This window comes from Eptatretus burgeri, chromosome 9 (assembly GCF_056783735.1).
Source record: "Eptatretus burgeri isolate ZD-2024b chromosome 9, Ebu_testis_v1, whole genome shotgun sequence".
Taxonomy (NCBI): Eukaryota; Metazoa; Chordata; class Myxini; order Myxiniformes; family Myxinidae; genus Eptatretus; species Eptatretus burgeri.
In genome coordinates this window covers 32,645,800-32,673,299 of record NC_140969.1, presented here as the reverse complement: position 1 = coordinate 32,673,299, position 27,500 = coordinate 32,645,800, and the positions used below count along the sequence as shown (strand labels likewise).

Sequence of the window (27,500 nt, the reverse complement as noted above, 5' to 3'; positions counted from 1 at the left end):
GGCTGAGTACGCCCGATAATTAATCGAACCGTCGAGGTCGACGATAACACCGCTCGGTTATTCTGATAGTACGGAACGGGTCGCTTAAGTGGCCCGTGTCCGAAGTCGACCTGCGGCGAGGTGCGATCGCCCGGTCTACCCTCCGCGTGGGTACTTAGGTAGGTCGAATTTGGCGAGCAACCCTATCCCACGCGGGGGCTGATTGGCTCGATCGCGGTGAGACCGAAAGGTCCACCCGTGACTGGTTCCCGGCGTTAGTCCGAGAGGGTCACGACTGGATTGTCCGTCCGGTGGGCGACGTGCCGCGATTCGAGTTACGTGGCCGTCCGCACGCCGGCGGGCGCGAAGACCGCAACACTGGTGTCAGGAGTGGGATACAAATTCATCGCCCTCCTCGCGGCACTGGTATCGGAAACAGGAAAACGGGCTCTCCTGTCTCCGGCTAAATTCACGGGAATCGGTCCAGGGGTGAGAGAAGCGACCCCCGATTCCCTCCAAATTACGAGCGAGCAAATTAACCCTTCACGAGAAGCAAGATGGCGTCTCAAGGCGAGCGGGAGCCGGGGGTATTAGAAATGGATGTAGAATGTGTAGAATCCATGGTCCAGGATGGAATCCCCGAGCAGGAAATGTTGATTGTGCAGGAACACGGACTCGCCCAACTGAACCCAGGACCCGAGGTGGGTGCGGCAGCGGCCGCGGTGTATGACACCTCCCCCCCCCCTCTCCACCAAGACCCTTCCCCAACCCCTGCCGAAACGGCTCACCCAAGCGCACCCGACATGACCCAGCTATTCACCATGCTGGCAAAAATGTATGCGGAAACGACAGCAAAGATGAATGCGAAAATGATCGAAAAAATGGATGCAAATACAAACGAAATGAAAGACATGAACAAGCAAATAAACGGAATGGAAGCAAACATGAAGGAAGAAATGAAAAAGTTCCGGGGTGAGACACAGAACATGGGCCGATGCCTGCAGGCGGGCATGAAGGCAGTGACCAGGGAGCTGGGAATGGCGACTCCACGTGTGGGAGCAAACGAGCTGGGTGGGGGTGCAACGGCTGACAGGCCCGCGGTGGAGGCGGGTGAAAAAATAATTCGTGGAACGTGTTGGGCGAGGGTCGTGACGATGACCGAAAGGGAAAAATTAAATGGGGAGACCAAAACGTGTGAGACGAGACACGAGGTGACGACAACAGAAATAATAGTTGAGACAAGGGAGGTAAAGGGTGAAGAGTTGGCAGAGACACGGGAGATGGGAACGATAGAGGGAAGACTACACGATGAAGACGGGGTAAGTGACGCGCACGCACACACGGAGGTAGTGGAGGACAATGGGGTTGAGCTCGCGGAGCGTGTAGGGACCCGGTGCGAGCAGCGGGATGGCCTCCTCCAGGAACGAGGGGAGGGAGTATGCCCCCTTGAGGCGAGTCACGACCAGGTGAGTTCGGTCGTGTTTTGCGAGGTCGAGGGGAGAGGTGCTGTGGACGGGTGCACGGAGAGCTTGGGGGGTGTAGAGGCCCCGGAGACCCTTGTGGGGACACGAATCCCCAGTGTGGTTGTCCCTGTGTGTGTTGAAGAGTTGGTGAGTGAAGTGGAAGCATGTGCTTGGAGTGTGAGTGAGGCACCGCGGGTTAGTGCCCCCGCGTGTGTGGATGAGGCACCGTGTATGGAAGAGACCGCGTGTGTGAGTGTCGCCGCGTGTATGAGTGAGGCACGGTGTGTGGATGAGGTACCGCGGGTGAGTGCCCCCGCGTGTGTGGATGAGGCACGGTGTGAGAGTAGTGAGGCACGCGTGAGTGAACGGCCGTGTGCAAGGTCGCTGTGTGCCAGGGAGACCGTGTGTGTGAGAGAGCGGTATGTGAGGGAGATGGCGGTTGGCATGCGGGAGCACGCAGCCGCGTCTCCCGGTGTGAGTTTAATGGTGTGGACTGTGTGCGTCGTGACACGCAGGTATGCGTGTGTGGAATGGCGACGGAGACGGCGACAGAGGAGAGAAAGCCGAGTAGCGGCTGTAGTTGTTTCGAGGACCGTGCCGGGTTCACCCAGCAGTGAGCACGCGGTTCGTGCTGTGCAACGCACGAGACCACCACGTGCTCGCTTGCGAGAGTGAAGTCCCGGTCCGGAAACGCCAGCGGTGGATTTGCCGATCCCGCGGACGGACAAAGTTAGGCAGGTAAATGGATTTGGACCGGACGGGTTCTCCACGCGATCGTGTGTGTTAAGCTCCAACGGGCAAAGCACATGTGTTCGCGTGGGGAACCCCTCGAGACGTGGGGCTTGTGTTTTTTTTTTATGCGCACGGTGACGCCATGGCTGCACGTGTGGTTGGAATCCGGCAGGAGGGGTATCTCTGCCGGATGGTCCCGTCCAAGGAGGGACGAGGAACATGTGCAGCTGCATGACGTCACGGGCAGGTGCAAAGTGCGCGAGCTCTGAGTTGCCGCGCAGGTGCTGGGCATGGAAAAAAAAAAGAAGGGAAAAACAAGCCTCACTTTCGGGTGTACAGGATTCCTGGGCAAGGGGTGAAAGACCCCCTTACCCTGGGCACAGGATGGAAACTAGTTAGGGGGAAGGGTTAGCTTAGCTAGACCGACTTCATGGGGCAGGGGTAAGTCCTCATGGAGTCCGTGGAATGGATTAGTTAGAGGGATTTAGTGAGATTTAGGATGGGAAATAAAATGAATTTATGATTTGGAGACAGTGACAGACTTGTGGATGTGTAGTGGGGACGTAGTTTAGCTACGTAGTGTTAAAAGGAACGTGCTACTAGTTTAAGGGACGACGTGGGAGCACGAGTTAGTTAGGGGAAGTAGTTAGAAGGATGGCAGAGTTCAGCGGTGTGTGTGTTGAAGAGTTGGTGAGTTATGAGGTGAAGACATGATGAGTGAGTGAGGCCAGCGGGTCTGTGTGAGTGGAGCGAATGGGGAATGCATGGTGCGATGAGTGATTGGGGGGAGGAGTGACTCCCGCCCAAGGGACCCCGGGGTCAGAGTAAAGTGAGTTAGCTGGGTTAGTCAAATTGAAATATGGAGGTCGTTTTGTTGTTGGTGGGAAAGTAGGCTCGAGACCCATTTGGAGGGGTGCAGGAGCCCTGTTGACGGGCTTGGGAGCGTGGCTGCGAAAGGTGAGTATCGCTGAGTGGGTACCCCGGGCACCAGGCTAGTCGGCCGCGGTAGGCCATGGGCCCATGGGGGGCCGGGATAGAGTAGTGGGCACGGGTGCGCCTGCTTGGTGCGGGGGCCCGGGGCGCCATTAGCCGCGTGGGCAGTGTAGTGGGCACGGGTGACCCTCGGAAAGGGACCCGGGAGGCCGGCCTGCCACGTGTGCGTTTCAGGGGAGGTGCCATGGGGGGCACTCCCCGGTGTTAGGGAGCTGGTAGGCTCGGAGGCAGTGTAGTGCCCGGGGGTGCCATAGCGGGAGATTCGGCAGAGGGTCGTGCCTGCCAAAGGGAGCCACGTGTCCCAGCCAGGAGACCGTGTGAGGGCACGGAGAGAAAATTGGGGGGCGAGGCCCGAAATTGTAAGGACACCAACACAGGCGACGGGAATCTGGGTTGTTAGAACCAATAGTTTAAGCGAGAGGCGCTTGTTGAAAGCCCCGGGGTAGTTTAACAGTTAAATGGTTAGGATAGATTAGGAGATGTACCCCTCCGCACCATCCATCCCCTCGCTGTCGTTGTGGGCCGCTGGACCCACTTGGTGTTAAGATCGCCGAACTCTGGGGAGGCCATTCTGAGGCTTGAGTTGGGCCTCGACACAGGACGTTAGCTCTCCCTTGTTCCCCTCCGGGAAAGGAACGTAGGGGTTGGGAGTAGGCTAGGTGACAGGATAGGTTAGCCGAACAAAGACGATAAAGGGGGTTAGGGGACGATTTATAGAGGGGAAGTAAAAATAAAAACAACAAAAAAATAAGTTGGGGCTAAATTGGGGTTTGACAAATTAAGGGAGTGGGTATGTACAGTGACAGGCAAAGGCGATAGGTGGGAGGGAGACAGGTAGGTAGGTCCAAGCCCGCCTTCCAAGTGGCCAGCACCACCGCACTCCCTCCACCAACCTCCACTGAACGGCAAAGGCTGGCCAACTTCATCGGCTGGCCGTGTTTTGCTTCAAGGCGGAGGCCGGCCAACTTCATCGGCAGCTGTTGTTTTGCTGCAAGGCCTGTGCCGGCCAGTTCATCTGCTGGCTGTTTTTCTTCAAGGCCTGTGCCGGCCAGTTCATCTGCCGGCTGTGTTTGCCTGCAGCGGCCTTCTTCTGCGGGCTGTGTTTGCCTGCTCACCTTTGCCATGCCATGCCCACTGCCCACGTTCACCAGCCCCGTTCAATTTTTGCTTTGCCCCCCCCTGTTCATTTCCATGTGCGCCAGGATCCGCAAGGCAACAGTTTGCAAGCTGCAAGAACTGCCCTGTTGGCAGCTACAACACGGGCCTGCAGTGGCGGCCCGTGCACCGTGTTTGTGTTCATCCATCCATTCGTTGTGTTTATTGCGTGTGCCACTTGAGCTGGCACGGAGACTATATTTGTGCAGCCCATGCACCGTTGTGGTTCACTGCGTTCAGTTCAAAAGGGAAGGCCTTGGACTGCGTGTGAGCAGCCAGCCACGTTCCCTGTCACCTGCATTGTTTGAGTCAGAGACTGCATGTGGGCAGCCTGGCTCCCTGCTAACTGCTTTTCTTTTGCAGAGTTCAATGATCCTGGGCCATGGTTTAGTGTAAGATTTGTAAGTTCAGGTAAGATGTACTGTACATATGAGTGCGCCCCCGGCATGTATGTCTTAGCGCCGGCAATTTTATTTAAGTCGTCCGTGTGAGTGAGTTTGTTTAGGTAGTTACACAGCCCTCAGGTTATTTATTTTGGGGACACGAATACCATGAATGTCGCACTCAGGGATCCGTAGGTAAAATGTACTAGGGGAGAACTACACATGATGGCACACGAAAATTTGACGACTCGGGACGAGTCTGTAAAAAGGGAAGGGGGTAGTGTTGTGGTTACCAGATTCGCAAACCACCATTCAGGTCCCTTAGGTGAGGTATCTCGGTAAGTGCATGTGTAGTTAGGCCCAAACCCGTTGTCTAGTGGGAATACATGTCATTTATACGTGCTGCGACTCTTCAGGATAGCCGTTTTTCTTTTACTATCTTTATTTTGGACCAATCGCCACCATCACAACCACAACAACAACCACCAACCACAACGCCGCTTCACCACAACCGCCACGACCTTTACCGTCACAACTCGCCACCATCGCATCACCGTCATCTCGCGCCACTCATGGGCACCGATGCTGGACTCGTGTAGGGCGCACGTTGAACAGCGTGTACAAAATCACGGATTTTCTGCTTCAAAAACGGATCAAAAACGACACACGCCCACTTTTTGCCGTCCAATCGGTGAGCGAGGGGCGATTTGGCCCCGCCTCCAGAACGATCGATATATGCAAATTTGTGGATCAAAAAGCCTTCACGCCCACTTTTTCTCGGGCCAATGGGGAGCGAGGTGAAAGGTCAAAGGGAGGGGGTCAAAGGCGAAGTTACGGGGGGATAAAAGGACGGTGTTCGTCAGTCAGAGTCAGAAAGAGTCGGAGGGTGGAGAGTCGGAGAGTCCAGAGGCGGAGAGTAGGAGAGTCGGAAGCAGGAGAGTCGGAAGCAGAGGGTCAAGACTTCGCGGGCGGTGGAGCTGCTCGTCGTGTGCGTTGGAGTCGGAACGGAGGGGACGAGCTGTGGAAAGGCGGCGACACCAGACGAGGGGGTGCTCGCGTCGTGCAGGAAGCTGCACCCGAGGGAGGCCGACAGCGCGACCTGGCCGAGGTGGAGACGCTCGTCGCACATAATAAAGATCCTCTATACCCCGAGCATCAGCAACCCCCTCGTGTTTCCCCCCGCGCTGAGATAGTGCGACCAAGGGGGCCCCGTTCCCACCCCCTGCCAGGCACTGTCCACGAGGCCCGCGGGTTGCGGGGCCATCGCCGCTCCGCGTCTCATCACCAGACGGGTAGGCCCGACCCGGTCTCGGCCCCAGGCCTACCTCATTCTTGGGGGATTTCTTTTCCTTGGTTTTGGGTATGTGTTGTCGGCGCCGTCTGTGAAGTAGAATTGTATAAGTGTTGCCGTGTGCTCGGTAGTCGGTATTAGCTCTGCACTGTGTTTTCACTTTTATGTTTGCTTTTTGTGTAAATGGAATTGTGTTTTCTTTTTTGTGTGCATTTGGTGGAATTGTATTTGTGTGCTTTCCGTTCGTCGCGAATAAATGTGCTTTATTGTTGAACTGTTCTCCCGCTTCGCTTCGTCTTTTCCCCCATTGAATCCCCATCTTGCTTCACGTAAAGGGTTGGTAGTGGGCTGAGTACGCCCGATAATTAATCGAACCGTCGAGGTCGACGATAACACCGCTCGGTTATTCTGATAGTACGGAACGGGTCGCTTAAGTGGCCCGTGTCCGAAGTCGACCTGCGGCGAGGTGCGATCGCCCGGTCTACCCTCCGCGTGGGTACTTAGGTAGGTCGAATTTGGCGAGCAACCCTATCCCACGCGGGGGCTGATTGGCTCGATCGCGGTGAGACCGAAAGGTCCACCCGTGACTGGTTCCCGGCGTTAGTCCGAGAGGGTCACGACTGGATTGTCCGTCCGGTGGGCGACGTGCCGCGATTCGAGTTACGTGGCCGTCCGCACGCCGGCGGGCGCGAAGACCGCAACAATATATTATAATCATAGTATATTCAGTTATATATACTGGAATATTCCGAACTGTTATATTTTTATTTCAGTCAAAAAAGAACTGGTATATATACCCACTCATTACCGTCCGTCTGGCCACACGGTCGCCTTAGGGCCCCACTGCGGTCGCCTTGCGGGCACCTTGAGGCTACCTTGCTTCTGCCTTGAAAATTCTATGGCCGCCGCAGGGACGCCCTAAGGTCACCATGCGACATCAAATCAAAGAGCGTACAGCACCCCCACGTTTTCGGTCTCCACAATTTCTAAATACGCCGTGTGGCTCCCAGAAACATAAAAACATATGTGACTGCTACATTGTGTGACCGTGGAAATACTGCCGCCGCCCTATAATTGCTAGTGGCCATAGATTTTGTCGACCCTACGGCAGCCGTGCCAAATGTGACTTCGGCCTTACCAACCGTGGGTGCCAACAACTCAACCACGTGACCGAGGGTCGTCCGTCTATGGGTTAACCGGGTTACCTCATGCATCACGTGATCTAATTACCGGGGAACATGCCCTCGGTACGCCTTGTCCGAACCAGATCACCTTACCGGATCAGATGCAGCCGAGTGACACTGCCAAGGATGTACCGGCAAAAAGGAACAGATCGTTGGGAATAAAGGCCAGAGAGGCTGGGATACAGACCATGCTGGATCAATGAAAGAAAAGACAAAAACGAGCTGGGCACATTTCTACGAATAATTTATTAACAGGCAGGCAAGGAAAGATATGTGGCACAATTAATAGAGTTTATTGTTGTATGTAAGCAGGGATAGGAAGAATAGTGTGAGGTGCGATAATAATACAAACAACTTACAAAAGCAGACAGAGCAGAGTTATCCCAATATAATTCTTGTACACTCTTAACTTAAGTGAGGACAGGCGCCATGACACACACGCACACACGCACACACACACGAAGAGGAGTTAATGAAAGAGAGGAGAGGAGATGAGGCCAACGGTCTCTCAATACCTTAAACAATTGCACTATTGCCCAACAGTGCCACGAGTGCATTTTGGGGGGATGCTCCGCTGGGCGATACCTCCCTGACAGTTGGCGCGTCGTCTCCTGCTTCGTGGAACTTTGAGCAGTTAAGCGTTGATCCAGAGAATGGGGCGCGACCAACAGGCGTGAAGGAAGGACCCTGGGCGGAGTCTGAAGCCAGTGGGTGGAGGAAGGCAGAGTCCGAAGCAGTGGGCGGATTGGCAGACAGGATCAGGTGGGTGGGTGGATGGGTTGTCAGCAGCAAGGCGGTGAAGAAGGAGACAGCAGGCGATTTGGTGATGAAGGTGGAATCAACAGACAAGTTGGTGAGGAAGGCCGAGTCAGCAGGCGAGTTGGTGACAAATGCGGAATCAACAGGAGAGGAACGCTGAGCAGGAAAGACTATGACGACACCCCTGTGACCCATCCCTCTTATAGACCCTGTGGTACGGGTGGGGGTGATGACCCAAAGCGATGTGTCGTCACCCGAATCGGGCACTCTGGTTGGGCCCCGGCCAGCACACAGACCGGCTGCCATGACCGGAAGCGGCTCCACTTTACTTCCAGCCAGATGGTTCCAAGCTGCGGAATCGTCTCGCTCTGAGCATCGTGACACAAATTGCCCTGCACCAACCTCCTGGGCCATCCATGACGCCCAGCGGTCAGCGCAGGTCAATGTGCTGCTTGTCTGTAAGCCATGCGGCCCGAGCCGTACTGTGCACCTCTGCCTGCCTGGAGTCTCGCCGGGCGGAGAGGCAAGAGGACGTTCGCCGTCCGCGGGAGACACCTGCGGCCGCGGTGGTCAGAGAAGACCGACGGTAACATGCTATGGTAACACATGCGCAGACCTGAACAAGATGTGTGCCACTCGCACCCCGCTCCGTGTGCGATAATAAATTACCCCGGGGCTGCGCGTGGGTTCGCCACCATTGAGCATGCGGTTATTTATCAAAAGCGGTGGTGTGCACGGTGCCAGCTCTGATCTGTGTCAGGAATTGAGGGAAAAGATTGGATATAATTACTGGATGTAGCCTTGGATTGAAAAGAGGACATATATAATTATTAAATGGAGATTTGGATTGAAAAGAGGACAGATATAAATATTTGATGGAGATTCGGATTGAAGAAGATATATAGATATAATTAGACATAGAAATGGGTTGAAAAGAGTGTGCACTGCACATTGTTAGTATTTGTTGTGTTGTTCCTTCTATTTCCTCGGCACGGCATTCCTGCAGCACGCTGTCGTGTTGGTTATTCTTCCTATCTCTTCTGCCCAATGGGTGTAAATTACCGCTATGCTGCACGTTCCATGCAACGTGGGCACTTGGTGTTTTGTTCCTTTTGGTCTTCTATGAGGATGCATTCTTACGTGAAGGGCACAGCCGTGGTTTTCTACAGGTGGGTGTCTGAGGACAGCACCCGCTGATCCTCGCGAGGCCCTCGCGTAGAAAAAAAGAATAGGAATGAGTTCAGAGAATTAATCAGACCTAACTATGAGATTTACATAACGCACTGTCCCGTTTGTCCCATTAGACAAGAAGGAAGGGACTATCTGAACGTACATTAACGAAATAACTGTCTGGGGACCACTGGATGTTGGATGCCATTTCCTTGGAGGGATGCGGCTCCCAGAACCACAACAATGTGTATGAAGACCACAAGGGGAAAACCAGAGATGTCAGGATAAGTCAATTTTGAAGAAACTGAAAAACAAAGTTTCAAGACTTTGGTGGACTGTTTGATAACTGTCATATAGATTTCTTTTCCAGTAAAAGGAAGAGTGATCATTGGCCGATCAAATTAAGCATGTAGCATTTGCCAAGCTTCTGTGTTATTTAATTTAAGAGCAAAGAACGAATCAATGTTGCAAACTGACATCACTGGTTATTCCCTTGTTTAATAATTGCTATGCAATTTTAACCCAGGATGTGTAGCAAATTCATGCTTGTTGGTTATTAGCATACATTACATGACTTTGGTGATCACAGATTATTTTTTTCAACATTAAACGGTCATTGTTTTTTTGTTTGATTGGTGTTCAATGCCATACTCAAGGGTATTTCGCTTATATGATGACGGATTCTCCATTTCTTACTCCATACTACTTAATATGATGGAAAACCGGGAGGAAACCAAGGATAAACCACCCCCGCGATAGCCGAAGTCACCTCATGTGACTCCCTCATATACATTAGCAGGTTTATTGGGCGGTGTGGGTACATCGAATGAGGATGGGTACTCAGACGCGCTAACCATTAAGCCACGGCGTGGGTCCCATAAAAGTCACAATAAGGGTTTGACCAGGCTTGAACCACGATATGCACCAACTACGGAGCCCATGATATAACCAAATAGGCCATTGTAGTGCTCAGAGTTTATGCTGTGAAAGTTTTACAACCTTTCATTTTTTAGTTTCTCAACTCTGAATATTATGGTGGAACAGTTAACATGAATGAAAGGGAGATAACCAGGAGTAAAGTACTGACAACTCTGGGTTTCTACTTGTTCAGCTTTGACAACACTTGATTTTTCATTGCACGGCGAAACTTTATGCCATATAAATTATGTGACACCCCTGGTTATTTGTTAAAGTAATATTGTGAGAGGAAACCTTATGCTGCCAACTATTGGCAGGTGCAATAACCCTGAAATTTATAAAAAGTGACATCTCTGGTTTTCCCCTTGTGGTCTTTATATATATATATATATATATATATATATATATATATATATATATATATATATATATATATATATCTCTTACTATAATTCACCGTCCATCCGTCTGTGTGTTCTCAGATACCGCAAAAACAGCTGAACTGATTGCAACCATTTTTTGGGTGTGCAATCCTGGGACCCCTTGGAGTAAAACAGGTATAAATATAATAACATGACCCCCTTGACGGCTCTGTAGGGAGCGAGTGCTTCTCATGTATATACAGGGTGAGTCAAAAGTAGTGCCCGATTTCTGTTTTTTCGGCTGTCAGATTCTTTCTGGGAAGTCATGTTGTTAATAATTATCTTGCAGATTATTAATTTTCGTAATTTACTTGTTTTTTATTTTGTTTTGCAGGTTATTGCTGTGAGTTTGGAAAGTTACTGAATTTGCACCCAATTGAACCATGAATTACCTTTCAATGAATCAACGCATTACGGCCGTGAAACATTACGACAAACGTAGTGAACAACCAATGATGGCAGCACGCCGTTTGTCACAGGAATTCGATATTAACCCACCTCAGGGAAGAAACGTATGATTGATTGTCGAGAAATTTGAAGCAACAGGGTCCGTAGCCACTGCAAAGAAGTCCGGTCGCCTGAAAATGGAAACTAATGTAACTAAGGCTGAAGAAGCCATCAGAAGACTGGAGCAAAGTCCACACATGTCAACTCGCCGTTTATCTGCAGAGTTGGAAGTGAGCCAATCATGTGTTATCCGTATCCTTCACCAGAAAAAATGGAAACCTTACATTCCATGCTAACTGCATGCCCTTCATGATGGAGATGACGACCGCCATCTTCAATTTTGCGAAGAGTTCTTAGCTAAACTTCACAAAGAGGACACAATGCTAGACAACATCTGGTGGTCAGATGAGGCATGTTTTAAGCTTAATGGCACAATTAACAGACACAATTGTGTCTACTGGGCTGTGAATAACTCAAGAGTGACAGTTGTGAAGGAGGTAAATTTACCTGGAGTGACAGTTTGGGCAGCCATATCTCCATTAGGGATAATTGGACCCTTTTTCTTTGAGGGATCTGTCACTGCAGAAATCTACCTGGATATGCTGCAAACCTTCTTTTGGCCCAGGGTACAAGATCAGGACTGTTATTTCCAGCATGATGGAGCTCCACCTCATTATGGACGTTATGTTCGTCAGTGGCTTGATGAAAACTTTCCCAGAAAGTGGATCGGCCACCGCAGTCCGATCGAGTGGCCGGCACGCTCCCCAGACCTTACACCTCCAGATTTCTTTCTTTGGGGGCTCATGAATGACCTTGTTTATCGTGAAAAGCCTCGTACCATTCAGGAATTGAAGGCTCAAATCACTGTGAAGTTTGAGGAAATTGATATCGAACTCTGCAGACGTGTGTGCCGCTCTGTGCCTGCTCGGCTGCAATTGTGCATCGATCACGAGAGAGGGCACTTTGAAAATTGCAAGTAAAACAGCTTGGTACAGTTCCGTAATAATTTTTTCTTGAATAAATGGTTAGATAAACATGTCATTCATTTATTTCTACCTTCTTGTACAGTGTACCACAAATGGCAAGCAAACAAGCAACTGACAGCAATTGGGTGCTACTTCTGACTCACTATATATATATATATATATATATATATATATATATATATATATATATATATATATATATATATGTATGTAATATAAATGTGTTTCTATGTACTTGTATGTCTGCATGTGTATATATATATATATATATATATATATATATATATATATATATATATATATATATATATATATATATATGTGCGCGTGTGCGTGTGCGTGTGCGTGTGCGTGTGCGTGTGCGTGTACTGATATGTCTGGCTTCCTTCTTCGGACTACGGTGCAGTAATTGGTCTATATTTTGATTATCTTCTGAGCTCCAGCGTTTCAACATCAGTATTGCAGCACTCCCTGAGGTTCGGACACCGGATATTGGTGAGATCATGGCAGGTGGTTACACCTAGTATTAGTCTGGTCGCTCTGATGGTCACCATGCCCAAGGAGTTGCTGCAGCTGTGTCCAGTAAGCTGACACCAATGATAATTGAGGTAACATCAGTCAACGAGCGTATTACGAGATGAAGGATGCGTTCCTCTATGCATGGTGTTGGCTTAATGGTTAGGGTGCTGGGCTTGGGATCCTCGGATCCCGAGTTCAAATCCCCCTCAGCTGTTGAATTAATACCAGGTGGGGGTTGACTCTGCCTGTCATCTTTCCGAGGTCAGCAAAATGAGTGCCAGCTTGCTGGTATCCTGTGTCGGAGTGGCGACCCATCCAGGATTGCACCCAATAGCCAATGAGACTACTTCGGCAGCACCAACACGATGCACAGAGTATGGTCCCAATGGATGGATGGATGGATGGATTCGTTACTCCTGGTCTCTGTAAATGCTCCGAATGAGGTGAGTGATCTCACTGTGAAGGACGCATTTTATGCCGCGCTCGTGTCTGTGGTAGATCAGTGCCTCAGGCAAGATACTCTTCTCATCTTGAGGGATTTCATTGCATCAAATGGCACCGATATGGATGGTTATGAGACATGCATTGGTCCCCATGGGTCTGGAACTATGAAGCAGAATAGCACCAAGTTCCTTGACTTTGCAAGAAGTCATGGACTTAGGGTGGCTGGTTGATGGTTTCAATTCCCACAAGCTCATCGTTGCACTTGGTATTCCCATGGTGGTGTGTGGCAAAGGAGATTGACCATGTGCTCGTTGATGGTCGCCGGAGGACAAATCCAGAACTGCAAGGTCTAACTAAGTGCTCAGTTCCTCAGTACCAATCACAGGCTTGTGGAAGCAACTCCGAAGTTACAGCTTAAATTCTGGAGAATGGTCGCATCCCAGCCTAGGCTGGATGTTGGCAGGCTCAAGGATGAGAGGGTAGCTGAAGAGTTTACGAACCGACTGAGTGGGGATTTGGAGGGTCTGGATGCTTTGAGGAATCCTGAACAGTTGTTGAATGCCTCAAAAGCTGCCATCCTTGATGTTGCCAGTCGATCTTGGAACTCACGGTCGGGCGAAGAAAAAATGTCTCTCTCAACGGACACTGGATACCATTGACCAGAGTCGCTGGGCCAGGCTGAATGGCAGAGCTGTGCTGTTCAGGGAGTGGAGGCATAAAGCTGTACCGTGCGCTGAGGGTGGACAAGGAAGCCTATGTGTGAGGAATCTGTGAGGGGGTAGAGTATCACCTGTGGTCAAGTGATTCTCGTCCTGCTTACAGGGAAATTCGTGCATTGCGTTCCTCCAAGCCCATCCCTCGGTGTACTGCAGTTGGAGTGGAGGGTGGTGGCCCCTTGATAGATGAGTTTGAAGTGAAGGCCCACTGGGCCAGTTACTTGAGTGGCTGGACCAGGCTGACCCACCAGGTACTGAGATGGATGTCAGAGGTGTTACTATCCCTATTACTGACCCTCCAATCAACTGCAATCCACCTTCATTTGTGGAAACACGGGCTGCAGTGAACCAGTTGAAACGGGGTTAAGCTCCTGGGATCTGTGGCATCCATGCCAAATTTCTCAAGGCTAGTGGGAATGCTATACTTGTGTCATTGCATGCAGTTCTGTGGTCAGTTTGGAACACAGGCATCATCCCAAGTGACAGGAAGAGGGGCCTTGTTGTCCCTCTCGGGAAAGGGAAGGGTGATTGCCAGGACTGCAACTACCGAGAGGTGAAACTGCTTTCAATGCCGGGCAAGGTCTTTGCTCGGATCATTCTTGATGGGGTTCGCCATCATCTGCTTGAGTACCAGCGTCCAGAGCAGTCAGGCTTTACACCAAAGAGGTCAACGATTGTCCGTATCCTTGCTCTTTGGGTCCTCACAGAACGCACACAACAGTTTTGGCAGGTGCTGCTTGCAGCCGATGTTGATCTCTGCAAAGCATTTGATTCAGTGAATACGGATGCTCTCTGGAGGATTCTTAGTCTTCGTGGGGTGCCACTAAAACTGGTCAATCTGATGTCTGAACTCCACTCTGGTGTACTGAGAGTGCTGTGGGATGTGGTGGTATCATCTCCGACTTATTTTCAGTTGTTACTGGAGTTCATCAGGGGTGTGTATTGGCCCCCACACTCTTCAACACTTGTATGGGCTGGATTGTGGGATGTCAGAGAGTTCTATCTGTGGTGCATCGTTTGGGAATTTCAAGATCTCCGACCTTGTTTTCACAGATGATGCAGTCATCTTTGCGGAGACTCTAGATATCCTTTTGGGGGGCCTCGAGGTGCTGAAGGAGAAGTCAGAGCAGCTGGGATTCTGGGTTTCCTGGGTCAAAACTAAGATCCAGGCTTTCAATGACATCTTGGATGCTGCTATCTTGTCTGTACCTGTTTGTGGTGAGGATATTGAGGTCACTGAGAGATTCACTTACCTTGGCAGTGATATTAATGTCTCCGCTGGTTGTGAGCCAGAGGTCAATAGACGTCTGGGTCGGGCCTGGGGAGTCATGGATTCACTGGATCATGGGGTCTGGCACTGTTGGTGCCTGTACAGGAGGACGAAAGTCCGAGTTTTTCGGTCCTTGATGCTTCCAGTCTTGCTCTTCGTATGTGAGACATGGACTCTGACCAGTGATCCGAGATGGAGACTTAACTCCTTCAGTACCAGGTCTCTTTGGAAAATCCTTGGCCATCGCTGGTCGGACTTTGTGTTCAACGAGCGGTTGCCGAGAGAGACTCAAATGAGATTTGTTACCTGTGTAGTCCGTGAGCGTCAGCTGCGGCTGTATGGACATGTGGCTCGTTTTCCTGACGCTCATCCTGCTCACCAGATTCTCTCAGTGAGGGAGCCTCGTGAGTGGAGAAGGCCAATGGGCCGACCACATGCGTCGTGGTTGCAGCAGGTTGATCAGCATCTCAAGGAGATGGGGATGGGCCAAGCATCTGCCTGGGGGATGGCCAGTTGGAGGCCCCTGGAATACCGGCGGAAAGTGGACGCAGCGATGTGCTGCTCTGGCGCATGCTCCCACATCTCACCTGACCTGATTATTTCCCACAGTTGTGTTTGAAAAGGGCCGTTTGTTGACTCTTGACAAGAAAGCCACGTTGGCTTCTGGAAACATGGAGATCGTGTATTTCCCGGTCATGTGGAGAGGAAAGCTGCCTCATGTCTGACTTATAACCACGGCTTATACCTGTGTGAAGGTTATACATGTCTGATATCTTCCGAGAGCACGATTTTCCCCATGTGCAGGGTATACCAGGTGCGGGTTACTTGCATGAAAATACGGTAATTGTAGAAACATACCCTATAACAGCTATAAAGCCTCCCCCATTCTATAGGGGAAGGCTAAATTGATTATGTAAAGATATAATGACAAAATATGTGCCAAAAGAGAAAGTATGAAGCATTCAGTACTGATATACAAGGGTTATTTCATACATGTTTGTGACAATAAAATATACAGAGAAAGTTCATGCCAAATTTGTTTTTATACTTATCATGAAAAGACAGATAATACATGATTAGGTACGTGCTTACCTGAATCCTTGATTATGTAAACAAGGGCCTTTAAGGCTGTGCAGAAAACGTCCACGTCATCTTCATACACCAGCATGGTTAAATAAACGTCAGAGGGAAGAGAAAGCCTACGGACAAGGGGAAACAATGCAGCTTGTTTGCACAAAGCTGTGGGTGTCTAACGGGCCTGTGCACTGCACTCATGTAAAATCCAAATCCCAACAGCCATGGCAGGCGTTAAAAGAGCATCCTCAACAAGTGGAGGGAGACACAATAGGAGAATCAAAATGAGAAGAGACTAAACCTAAAAAGGGCGATTCAATTCATTCCAACATGCAAGTTTGTTCGTTCACTTTATTGGCTAATAAGGAGTCGGTGAATTTCCCAGCTTTGTTGCTTCGAAATTGTGCTACGACGGTGATGCTGAGTTCCATATGTGGTTACTCGTTACCAAAATAAATGTTCAGCAAAGCAGGGAAGCATTACAAAATTGTCATATGAGCGCACGTCTCCATTAAGCAGAGTATTATCCACAAGCCATGCACTCTTAGTTCTGAGCTCAAGTACCAATCATCGTCAATCTACCTCGCACAAGGCGTCTCGATCTCTCGGTAAACGGCCATCACCAACGACGAACACACCCGTTTGCATGCTTCATGCTGGTGTGACCCAATGTGCAGACACACGACATCATGGTTGTAAGATGTTGTTTTGTAAAACTACCGCAGGAAGATCAATTACACGCACATGCAAAAGCACATCCAAGGTCGGTAAAGTAATGTCATAAAAGGCAATATTACACCGAGCAGCACTTCATCTACTGAGGTTGTTTGAGAACCAACTCCTTGGAACAAAAAGTTGGAATTTAGGTGAGCCAAACAACAAACTTTTTTTTAGAACCAAATTATGCCATCTTTCTATAATATAAAGGAGAGATGAATTGTGAACCATTTCGATACATTTAAGTTAATTCAAGGTAGTCAGCATGTATTTACGGAAGGGAGTTCACGTTTAATAGATTTATTGAAGTTCTGTGATGCAGTTTCTGAGAGGGTGGAGTAGGGAAGTACAGTGGATGTAATCCAGTAAGACCCCGACATTCACGAGGGTTACCTTCCTGAAAAATGCCGCGAATGTAGAGTCCATGAATGTCGGGGCATTGTTTCAATGGGGGAAAAAGGGGGACAGGTAATTTTATTTTTTTATTTTTTGTACATGCTCTATTCTCATGGAAGAGCAATGACAAATAACAAATTAGGACACAGCATATCAAATGGAACAGCAGGGTAGAGGGAGAAAGTAGACAGAGATGGACAAACAAAGGATGCAGGTAACGATGAGGGGTAAGGGAGAACGTAAAGGGAGGACAATATAAATACATAGGGTGTTTCAAAAAGATTGATACAACTTTGACTTCCTGCCATTTCTGGTTTTTTTGACCTATACCGTTTTCCATTTCAGGGTTTGGCGGTGTTGTCGTGGTATTTGATCCCTGGGATTTCTAGCTCCGAAGCTCATCTTTGCCATTGAAGCAGAGGCCAAAAGTGGTGGCTCTGTGGTATTGGACTAAATCATATGTAGACACCCGCCGGAGGTTCTGCTGGGAATACGACCTCAGAACACGTGATGGACCCACAAATTGTGCCATTCAACGTATTGTGAAACATTTTGAGCACAAGGGTACAGTGTACAATCAGAGCAAGGGCAACAGTGGCAGGCCAGCATCAGTAACCAAGAGCCAAGCCAACATCGACGCGGTGTGGGATTCTGCAGTGGACAGTCCCAAGAAGTCACCACCAGCACTCCCAGGAGCTAAGGATCAAACCAACATCAATCTGGTGTATCCTCACTGAGGAACTGAAGCTTTTCCCAGATAATTATCTCGATTCGGCATGAACTGAGTCAAGGTGACATGAGAAGGAGACTTGATATGTGCAATTGGCTCAGTGACAGGATGGAACAAAACCTAAACTGCATCAACCTGATCTGGTTCAGTGATGAAGCCCATTTCCACTTGAAAGATGCCATCAACAACCACAACAACATTTTTCTGGTGGGCAGAACCAACTGAGATCACTGAGAGGTACGTGAAAGGGCCTAAGGTGACAAGCTTCTGTGCCTTCAATGCCAGATGGGGAACGCTAGGGCCTTACTGGTTTGAGAATGACAACAGCAGGATGGTGACGATGAACCGTGAGCGCTACCGGGCCGTGCTCCAGAAATTCCATAATGATCTAGCCAAAAAGGTTACCCTAAACCAGCTCAGCATGACCTGGCTTATGCAGGATGGAGCACCCCCACATACAGCTGGTGACACCATCACTTTCCTGTGGCAGCTCTTCAGAAACCGCTTCATTACCCTGGGTACCGCTCATGACTGGGCACCCCATAGCCCAGACTTGAACCCTTTAGACTACTGGTTCTGGGGGGCTGCCAAGGGCTCTGTCTATGCCAACTGATCTGCCACACTGGATGATCTGAAGCAGGAGGTGTCAGACTACCTCTAGGCAGTGGCACATGAGACCGACAGGAAAGTTGGACAGAACTTTGGAGTCAGGATCAATGCCTGTCTGAACCAGGGAGGGACACACATCGAGAACGTCAATTACAAGGATTTTGCATAAATGCCAATTTCAGACCTTGAGCTCTCACCAACTCTAGCAGTGACTGACTGCAATAGCAATCAGTGATAGAAAATACCATGTCAGAAGCTTTCAAAAATGTTTGGTTCAAGTTCCTGAGGTTTCCGTTTCTTTGTAAATAAACATTTAAAGTTGCATCGCTCTTTTTGAAACACCCTGTATAAGCAAACGTTTGGGAGTGGTGGGGGTGGGTTTACAGGTTTAGAGAAGACCACGATTTTGGATGGGAGATGACTTGAGATGGTGGTGAACAGCTAGCTTGAAGACCTGGAGGGAACAATGAGATTGAAGAGAGTATGGAAGGTGGTTCCACGGATGGGGGAAAATGAGGAATAAATGAGTGGAGGTGAACAGTCATTATGGATTTAGGCAGCTTCACGAGGATAGGGTTGCTGGTGGACTGCGTGCATCCTGTAGATACCTGAGGGGGTCAAAGCACAGAGAGGGCAGAGGGTGCAAGAAGACAGATAAACCACCGACCTGTCAACGATGGCGAAGTGATAGGCCCATTGCCTCAGCTTCGCTCACCGTGAGAGATTCCAATGATCTTGAAAGTCTATATTTCCATGGCGTCAAGCTGAGCAAGGTGTGGCAGGGGAGCCAACCCAGAGGGGAGAGCAGTACTCCATCAAGCTGCAGATGAAAGCCTTGTAGGTGGATAGGAGCTCAGGTGTGCCAAGGAAGGACTTTGCACAATGGGGGATGCCCAGTTGGGATCTGGCTTTGAAGGCCAATTTTGAAATGTGGCTTGCCCAAGAGAGATCATGGCTGAGAGTGAGATCGAAGAGTTTGAGTGTCTTCGAGAGGGTTGATGAGAAAGTACATGGGGAGGATTTGAGTATGGTCCTTTCGGAGGGAGAGAGTGAGTGTTTGGGATTTCTCAAGATTAAAGGACATATTCCAAGTGTTTGACCAGTTTGTGCTTTTGTCAAGGTCTGATGAAAGTTGTTACGCGCCGCCTACAGATCTCGAGATGAGTGTCCCTTGAGGACCCCAAGGGAGAGCATGACAGGCAATAAAACCGATCACTTTAAACTTTCCAAAACTACATTCGCACTTTGAAAATTCATGAAAATTTCCACTTTTACAGCATCTCTATATTCTTTAGAAGGCATTTGATAAAGCAGCACATAGAGGGCTGTTGGCTAAAGTGAGGGGTTGCGTTGTGGCTGGGAGAGTAGCTAAGGTTAGGTTAGGTTAGGTTAGGTTAGGTATGGGAGCATGCACTGGAGCAGGACGTCACTGCATCCAGCTTCCGTCAGTACTCCAGGGTCCTCCGTCTGTACATCCCTCAGGCAGATGCCTATCCCATCCCCATCTCCTTGAGATGCTAGTCAAACTGCTGCAACGACGACGAGGTATGCAGTCATCCCATTGGCCTTCTCCACTCACGAGGCTCCCTCGCTGAGAGAATCTGGTAAGCAGGATCAGCATCAGGAAATCGAGCCACATGTCCATATAGCCGCTGCTGACGCTCACGGGCCATGCAGGTAACAAATCTCATTTGAGTCTCTCTCAGCAACCGTTCATTGGACACAAAGTCTGACCAGCAATAGCCGAGGATTCTCCGAAGAACCTGGTACCAAAGGAGTGAAGTCTTCATCTCAGATCCTTTGTCAGAGTCCAAGTCTCACATCCACAGAGCAAGATTGGAAGCACCAAGAACCCGAAGACTTGGACTTTTGTCCTCCTGCATAGGTACCGACAGCGCCACACCCATGATCCAGTGAATCCATGACTCCCCAAGCCCGACCCAGCCAACTATTGACCTCCGGCTCACAACATGTGGAGACATATAACTACCAAGGTAAGTGAATCTCTCCCTGACCTCAACATCCTCACCACAAACAGGTATAGGCAAGATGACAGCATCCAAGGTGTCATTGAAAGCCTGCACCTTCCTTTTCACCCAGGAACCCCATAGTCCCAGCCACTCCAATTATTGCTCCAGTGCTTCGAGGAACCCTACAAGGACATCCATTGTTTTCACAAAGATGACTGCATCATCTGCAAAATCAAGGTCAGATATCTTGACATTCCCAAGCGGTGTGCCGCAGCTTGATCTCTCTGACATCTTCCCCAGAATACAGTCCATGCAAGTGTTGAAGAGTGTGGGGGCCAGTACACACCCCTGACAAACTCCAGTAACAACTGGAAATACGTAGGAGATGGAACCACCACACCTCACAGCACTCTCTGTTCCAGAGTGTAGTTCACAAGGCAGATGGGTAAACTTTGGTGGCACCACGCAAAGAGCAAGAATCCTCCAGAGAGCAACCCGATTCACTGAATCAAATACTTTGAAGAGATCAATATCGGCTGCGAGCAGCCCTGCCGAGACTCTCGTCTGCATTTAGTGATGAATCAGAGCAAGAATACAGTCAATTATTGACCTCTTTGCTGTAAAGCCCAGCTGGTGTTCAAGCAGATGGTGGCAAACGACAAACCCCATCAATAATTATCCGAGCAAAGACCTTGCCCGACACAAAGAGCAGCGTCACCCCTCGGTAGTCGTTGCAGTACTGGCGATCACTCTTCCCTTTCGAGAGAGAGACAACAAGGCCCCTCTTCCAGTCTGTTGGGATGATGCCTGTGTTTCAGGCAGAGCGCAGAACTGCAGGCAATCACACAAGTGCAGCATTTCTGCCAGCCTTGAGAAGTTCAGCATGGATGCCACAGATCCCTGGGGTTTTACCACCTTTCACATGGTTCACCACAGCCTGTGTTTCCACAAACTAAGGTGGTTCACAGTTGATTGGAGGGTCTGCTATGGGGATAGTTGTACCCTGACATCCAACTCCACAGCCGGTGGGTCAGCCTGGTACAGTTGCTCAAAGTCACCGGCCCAGCGGGCCTTCACTTCTTTCTCCTCTGTCAAGAGCCCACCACCCTCTGCTCTAACTGCAGTACACCGAGGGTCGGGCTTGGTGGAACACAATGCACAAATTTCTCTGGAAGCAGGACCAGAATCGCTCGTCCACAAGTGACGACCTACCCCTTCACAGATTCCTCGCACATAGGCCTTCTTGTCCGCCCTCAGCACACGCACAGTTTTACGCCTCAGCTCTGCCATTAAGCCTGGCCCTGCGACTCTGGTCAATGGTATTCAGTGTCCCTTGGGAGACAAAGTTCCTCTTCACCTGATGGTGAGTTCCAAGCCATCCACCAGCAACATCAAGGATGGTAGTTTTGAAGGCACTTCACAACTCTTCAGGATTCCCCACAGCACTCAGACCTCCAAAATCTCCACTCGGCCTGTTCGCAAACTCCTCAGCTACCCTCTCATCCTTGAGCTTGCCAACATCCAGCCGAGGCTGGGATGGTACCATTCTCCTGGAGTTAAGCTGCAACTTCAGAGTTTCTACAAGACAGTGGTCGGTGTTGATGAACTGGGCACTCCAGTCTACCCTGCAGTTATGAATCATCCTCTAGTGACCATCAACGACCACAATGCCAATCTCCTTTGCCACACTACCAGCGTTGGAATTCCAAGTCCAGCGATGATCCTTTTGGCGCTGAAACCATTAACCAGGACGGAGTAGCTAACTGCTTTGGATACTGGTTTAATGAAACCATGGAAAGAGTATCTAACAGGATTGGAAACTCAATGATAGGAAGCAAAGAGTAGCTCGAAATGTTAAGTAGTGGGGATCTTCAGGGATTGGTACTCGGGCCGTTATTATTTTACACAATTTACATCAATGGTTTGGACTCTGGGTTTTATCAATGATACTATCCCTCCTTTCTCTTTTGCCCTGACAAAGGGTCAACGTCTGAAAGGTCAGCTTCTCCTCCCTTCTTACAGTGGTTAGCATACTTCGATCAACGTTCTGTTGATTCCATCCATTGTTCGACCCGGATGCCAAAGCATATCAACACGAGCCTACATCTGCAAGACCACTTCTTCATTTTACCTTAAATTTACTGAAAGTTCTTTGAATCGTTTAATTCTGAATATTACAGTTCCAAGTAAAAATCTCTTTGAATATCATAAATTAACGAAGAAGAAACAAAATATTGAAAGTAATGCAACGCACACAAAAAAGCATGAATTCATGGGATCTCACGATAATGGGTCACCGATCACCTGGATCACCTGTTCAAAAATCTGTGCTACAACGAAGCATAAAGCCAAATCAAGTGGCTTTGCAGCCTCTACAGGTGTACAATGATGCAACATGCATGGTGATGGTTCTTTACCATTGGCCAGCTGCCCTGGCTCTGTAAACCTCCGCCGGCCATTCATGGAAGAAGGTGACAAGAGCCTCACACGTGCTTTTCTGTAGAAAAATAAAAATCACAAAATCCACACAATTATGAAAATGAAACTGGGTTGGTTGGAATCTTTACTCTCCCATCTGTAGCCTGCCATATGTGTTTGTCCATTGTCTACAAACGTCGTAATTTGCGTAAAAGTACACCAAGGTATGCAGATGTCTTTGTCCTTCAAGTGCTTTATGTGGAAGCTCCCCTCTAAGCTTCAGATGAAAGTGAAATATTAAATTTTACAACTTCAAAGAAGGAATTATAATCCAGCACCAACTCTTACAAATCCGTGCACGTCATACACAGGCTTCGTCCAACACTGCTCTGGATCCCCTCGTGACAAAAAGATAAATCACATGTGCAGCTGCACAGGTTCTATTCCTACATCATATGAAAAGTATTCATGACAGAGTCATTCCCTTCATCCAGATATTGAAGTTTTAACGTATCTTCAAAGAGGGTTCCATCAGGCATTCCAATGTCCGCTACAATGCTGCAGTCAAATGTCCTGCAGGTTATATTTCAAGATGAATGAACATGCTTCATTATTGATTAATGATGATTTTTATCAGTAAGATTTAATGACATCAACATGACTTGATATGACAATAACTCCTTTATAACCAATGGAAAAATGGCAAGGCTAAAAGAGACAATGCCTGATGTTTGGCTTAATGGTTAGGGTGGTGAGCTTGGGATCCTAGAGTCTTGAGTTCAAATTCCGCTCTGCTGTTGAATTGATAGCAGGTGGGGTTGACTCAGCCTGCCATCCCTCCGAGGTCAACAAAATGAGTACCAGCTTGCTGAGACGATTGAGCCATTCGAGTATCCTGCGTCGGAGTGGTGACCGTGGTCCAGGATTGTACCCAATAACCCAGGAGACTGCTTTGGAACCACGAACACTCTGTACAGAATATGGTCCCAATGGATTTGGAAAACAGACAGAACACAAGAGATACACGAGCTGCAAGCACACCCGACAGCCGGGTGCAGCTGCTGCACCGAGTCAAGGCAGACAAAGCGCGAGCGTCACGATTCCATTTTGGACGAGCAGGCAGACGGAGCAGCAGAGGCGCCCAATAAACGGCAAGATAATTTCCAACCAATTACTCGCATTTGCAATATACTGTATTTGTATGAGCAAATACTTTTCGTTGGGAAAACAAAGGATTTTCCTGTCTGACTGTCCAATGAGCTGCTTTTGGTGTGCCATGATAATGAGCCACATACACTTGAATTTGCTTCTTCAGGTGATGAGGAGGAAATGCTTATTACGCGAATGAGTCAAAAACAGTATCCGCAATGATCGATTTAAAACCGTTGCGTTGACTACATTGCTGACTATACTTGCAGGTACAAGCACGAACTGTCTATGCCATTGTGCAGCAGTTTCAACCTTGAGCAGTCAGCAGTTGTATCGTTATAAGGGAGTTAACTTGACCGCTCCGCTGTCTGTTTGCACCAAAAAAAGAGCAGCATGCAGTGATGCGATTTTTCTGGGATGAAGGTAAACCGGCGCAAAAATCCATCACAGACTTTCAGCACAATATGGGAACAGTGCTTCACTGCAGCGGAGTGTGTATGATTGGATTACCATGTTCAAAAACGGTCGCACAAGTGCCGCTGATGATGAACGATCTGGCCACCCATTCACGTCCACAACAGGGGAAAACATTGAACGAGTCTGCACGATGATTCTGGACAACCGACGGTGGACAATTGTCGAAGTGGCACAACATCTGAACATCAGTCATGGTTCTGCACATTAAATCATCAACATCCGACTTGGCTTTCACAAAGTTTCTGCAAGACGGGTTCAAAAACAACTCGCAGAAGAGAACAAGTGCAAGCGTGTGACAATCTACCAAAACATTTTGAACCACTTTCATCATGAAGAGAATGCTTTTTTGAGACGCATTGTCACTGGAGACAAGATGTGGATCCACCATTATGAGCCAGAGAGCAAACGCCAGAGTATGGAGTGGAAACATCCGACATCACCAGTCAAAAATAAGTTCAAAAGTCAACCATTAGCCAGAAAAGTGATGCTCACACTTTTCTGGAACTCACAAGGCCCAATTTTGGAACACTATCAAGAGCGGGGCACAACGTTAAACAGTGTCCGCTATTGTGAAATGCTCCGGGACCAGATGAAACCAGCTATTCGATAGAAACACCCGAGGGCTACAGTCAAAAGGTGTTGCATTGTTCCATGGCAATGCCCGTCCACACACTGCCGCCCATATTGTGGAAACCCTATAGCAATTGAACTTTGAGGTGTTAAGCATCCTCCGTACGGTCCTGACCTGGCCCCTTCGGACTTTTACCTGTTTGGTCCACTCAAAGGCTCTTTAAGAGGCCGCCACTTTTCCAGCGACCAACAAGTGAAAGAAGCGGTGCATGTGTGCCTCGTCACTCAGCCAAAAACATTTTTTCTGAGGGCATACAGAAGCTTGTGAACCGATGGATCAAGTGTGTTGAAAAGCAGGGGACGATGTGGAAAAATAATTCCTTTTGTACATGCTCAATTGTAGTTATCTTGTTTAAATATAAAATATATTGCGGATATTTTTTGACTCGCCCTCGTATTTTATACCTGAAAAGGCTGGGACAGACAGAAAACTTAAAGAAAGCATGAAAGTCAGATTATCAAGAACTGAAAATGACATCATGGCTTCAAATCCCTCTGGCAGCCTTGAGGGAGACCAAGCCAAACCAAAACCAAAAACAAGAGTTCCTGGGTGATTGCGGCTGCTGTGTGACCCTCACTTCCTCAACACCTGCGCCAAATGTCTCGTCTCATTAAATTCAATGGTATTTTGGGTTTTCCGACCACTCTCGCATGTCACTTTTTATCTTTTTTGTGTACAGAGTCAAGGATTGGGAAGGGCTCGAACATTGAATGGATCAGGATAAAACAGAACAAAAAATAACAGTAGAGAGAGGGGGGACACCAATAGCAGAGATGAAGGCCAAGATAGAGGGAGACTCAGACAAACAATGGGTGCGGGAGGAATGAGGGAACGTGAGGAGCAAGAGATAGACAAGATGCCCTCGAAAAAGGTTCTGGAGAATTTGTACTATCGAGTACTGCAGAATATTTTTTACAGGGTGGATACGGAATCAAACTCTCAAGAAGGAAAAACTGTGAATTTGGAAGGAGCTGGGCTTGGGAGTGTGGGGAGGGGGTTAACAGGGGTAGGAAAGATCATGGTTTGGGATGGGGGTAATCTGAGATGGTGATAAACAACTGTCTCGATTTCGGGAATTTATCAGAAGGGGGTTGCTTGCGGACCATGTGTAACTTGCAAAAACCTGGAGGGTGGGGGGGGGGGAGGACAAAGCACGGAAAGAGCAGGGGGTGCAAGCCCAGAAAGTAGGTGGTAAAAGACAGAGAGACCACCGACCTGTCTGTGATGGCAAAGTGGTAGGCCCATTGGCTCAGCTTCATCGTGGGAGATGTTAATGATCTTGAAGGCCTTGGTTTCCACCAACTGAGTCAAGCAACACTGCCGAGAACACTGGCTTGGATAAATCTAGCCTTGACAAAGAAAGGAGATGAAAGGATTCCATTGAGAGCCACACGTTGGCGACGAGAATATAGACAAAGTCAGTAACCCAAGAGTGGAGTTTGCCTTGGATGCTACAAGGAGAAACTTTGGAGGGCAAGGCAGGAAGCCAGACTGCATTGAAAGCTGGACCTGATCTCACGTTTGACATTGAGGGCCTCAATCCATTGTTGGGAGAGTAGAAGCAGCAAGTTGGAGTGACCAGGTCTGAATCCAAATTGATGATCTGAGATGAGGTCATTGGAGAAGAGGAAAGATTTTATGTCAACTGTGATGATGGATTCCATGACCTACCTGATGATTGCAAGCAAGATGCTAGGTCTGTAAAGGGGATCGTTTTTGCACCTTGTTTAAGTAATGCCATGACGTAGGCCGATTTCCAAGCAGATGGAAGACGACTGAAGGTAAATGACATGGTTAAAATGGGAGAGAGAGGAGAGAGGAAGAGAGAGGTTGGAGAGAGAGGTTGGAGAGAGAGGTTGGAGAGAGAGGTTGGAGAGAGAGGTTGGAGAGAGAGGTTGGAGAGAGAGGTTGGAGAGAGAGGTTGGAGAGAGAGGTGAGAGAGAGAGAGGTGAGAGAGAGAGAGAGAGAGAGAGAGAGAGAGAGAGAGAGAGAGAGAGAGAGAGAGAGGTGAGAGAGAGAGAGAGAGAGAGAGAGAGAGAGAGAGAGAGAGAGAGAGAGAGAGAGAGAGAGAGAGAGAGAGAGAGAGAGAGAGAGAGAGAGAGAGAGAGAGAGAGAGAGAGAGAGAGAGAGAGAGAGAGAGAGAGAGAGAGAGAGGTGAGAGAGAGAGAGAGAGAGAGAGAGAGAGAGAGAGAGAGAGAGAGAGAGAGAGAGAGAGAGAGAGGTGAGAGAGAGAGAGAGAGAGAGAGAGAGAGAGAGAGAGAGAGAGAGAGAGAGAGAGAGAGAGAGAGAGAGAGAGAGAGAGAGAGAGAGAGAGAGAGAGAGAGAGAGAGAGAGAGAGAGAGAGAGAGAGAGAGAGAGAGAGAGAGAGAGAGAGAGAGAGAGAGAGAGAGAGAGAGAGAGAGAGAGAGAGAGAGAGAGAGAGAGAGAGAGAGAGAGAGAGAGAGAGAGAGAGAGGTGAGAGAGAGAGAGAGAGAGAGAGAGAGAGAGAGAGAGAGAGA

General features: G+C 48.8%; 1 protein-coding gene across 6 annotated transcripts in view; it reads right to left on the bottom strand.

The window, feature by feature from the left end:
- The window catches only part of LRRK2 (leucine rich repeat kinase 2), a 266,308-nt gene that overhangs the window by 192,379 nt on the left and 46,429 nt on the right, over positions 1–27,500 (bottom strand). For all 6 annotated transcript variants that reach the window (XR_015061544.1, XR_015061545.1, XR_015061546.1 and 3 more), the window contains exons 10-11: positions 22,745–22,824; positions 15,924–16,030 (exon numbers count right to left, since the gene is read on the bottom strand). Coding sequence is in view for 3 of the 6 variants with exons in the window: in XM_085894632.1 (XP_085750758.1) it covers positions 15,924–16,030; positions 22,745–22,824 (187 nt within the window). In the remaining 3 variants the exon portion in view is untranslated. The remainder of the gene's footprint in view (positions 1–15,923; positions 16,031–22,744; positions 22,825–27,500) is intronic.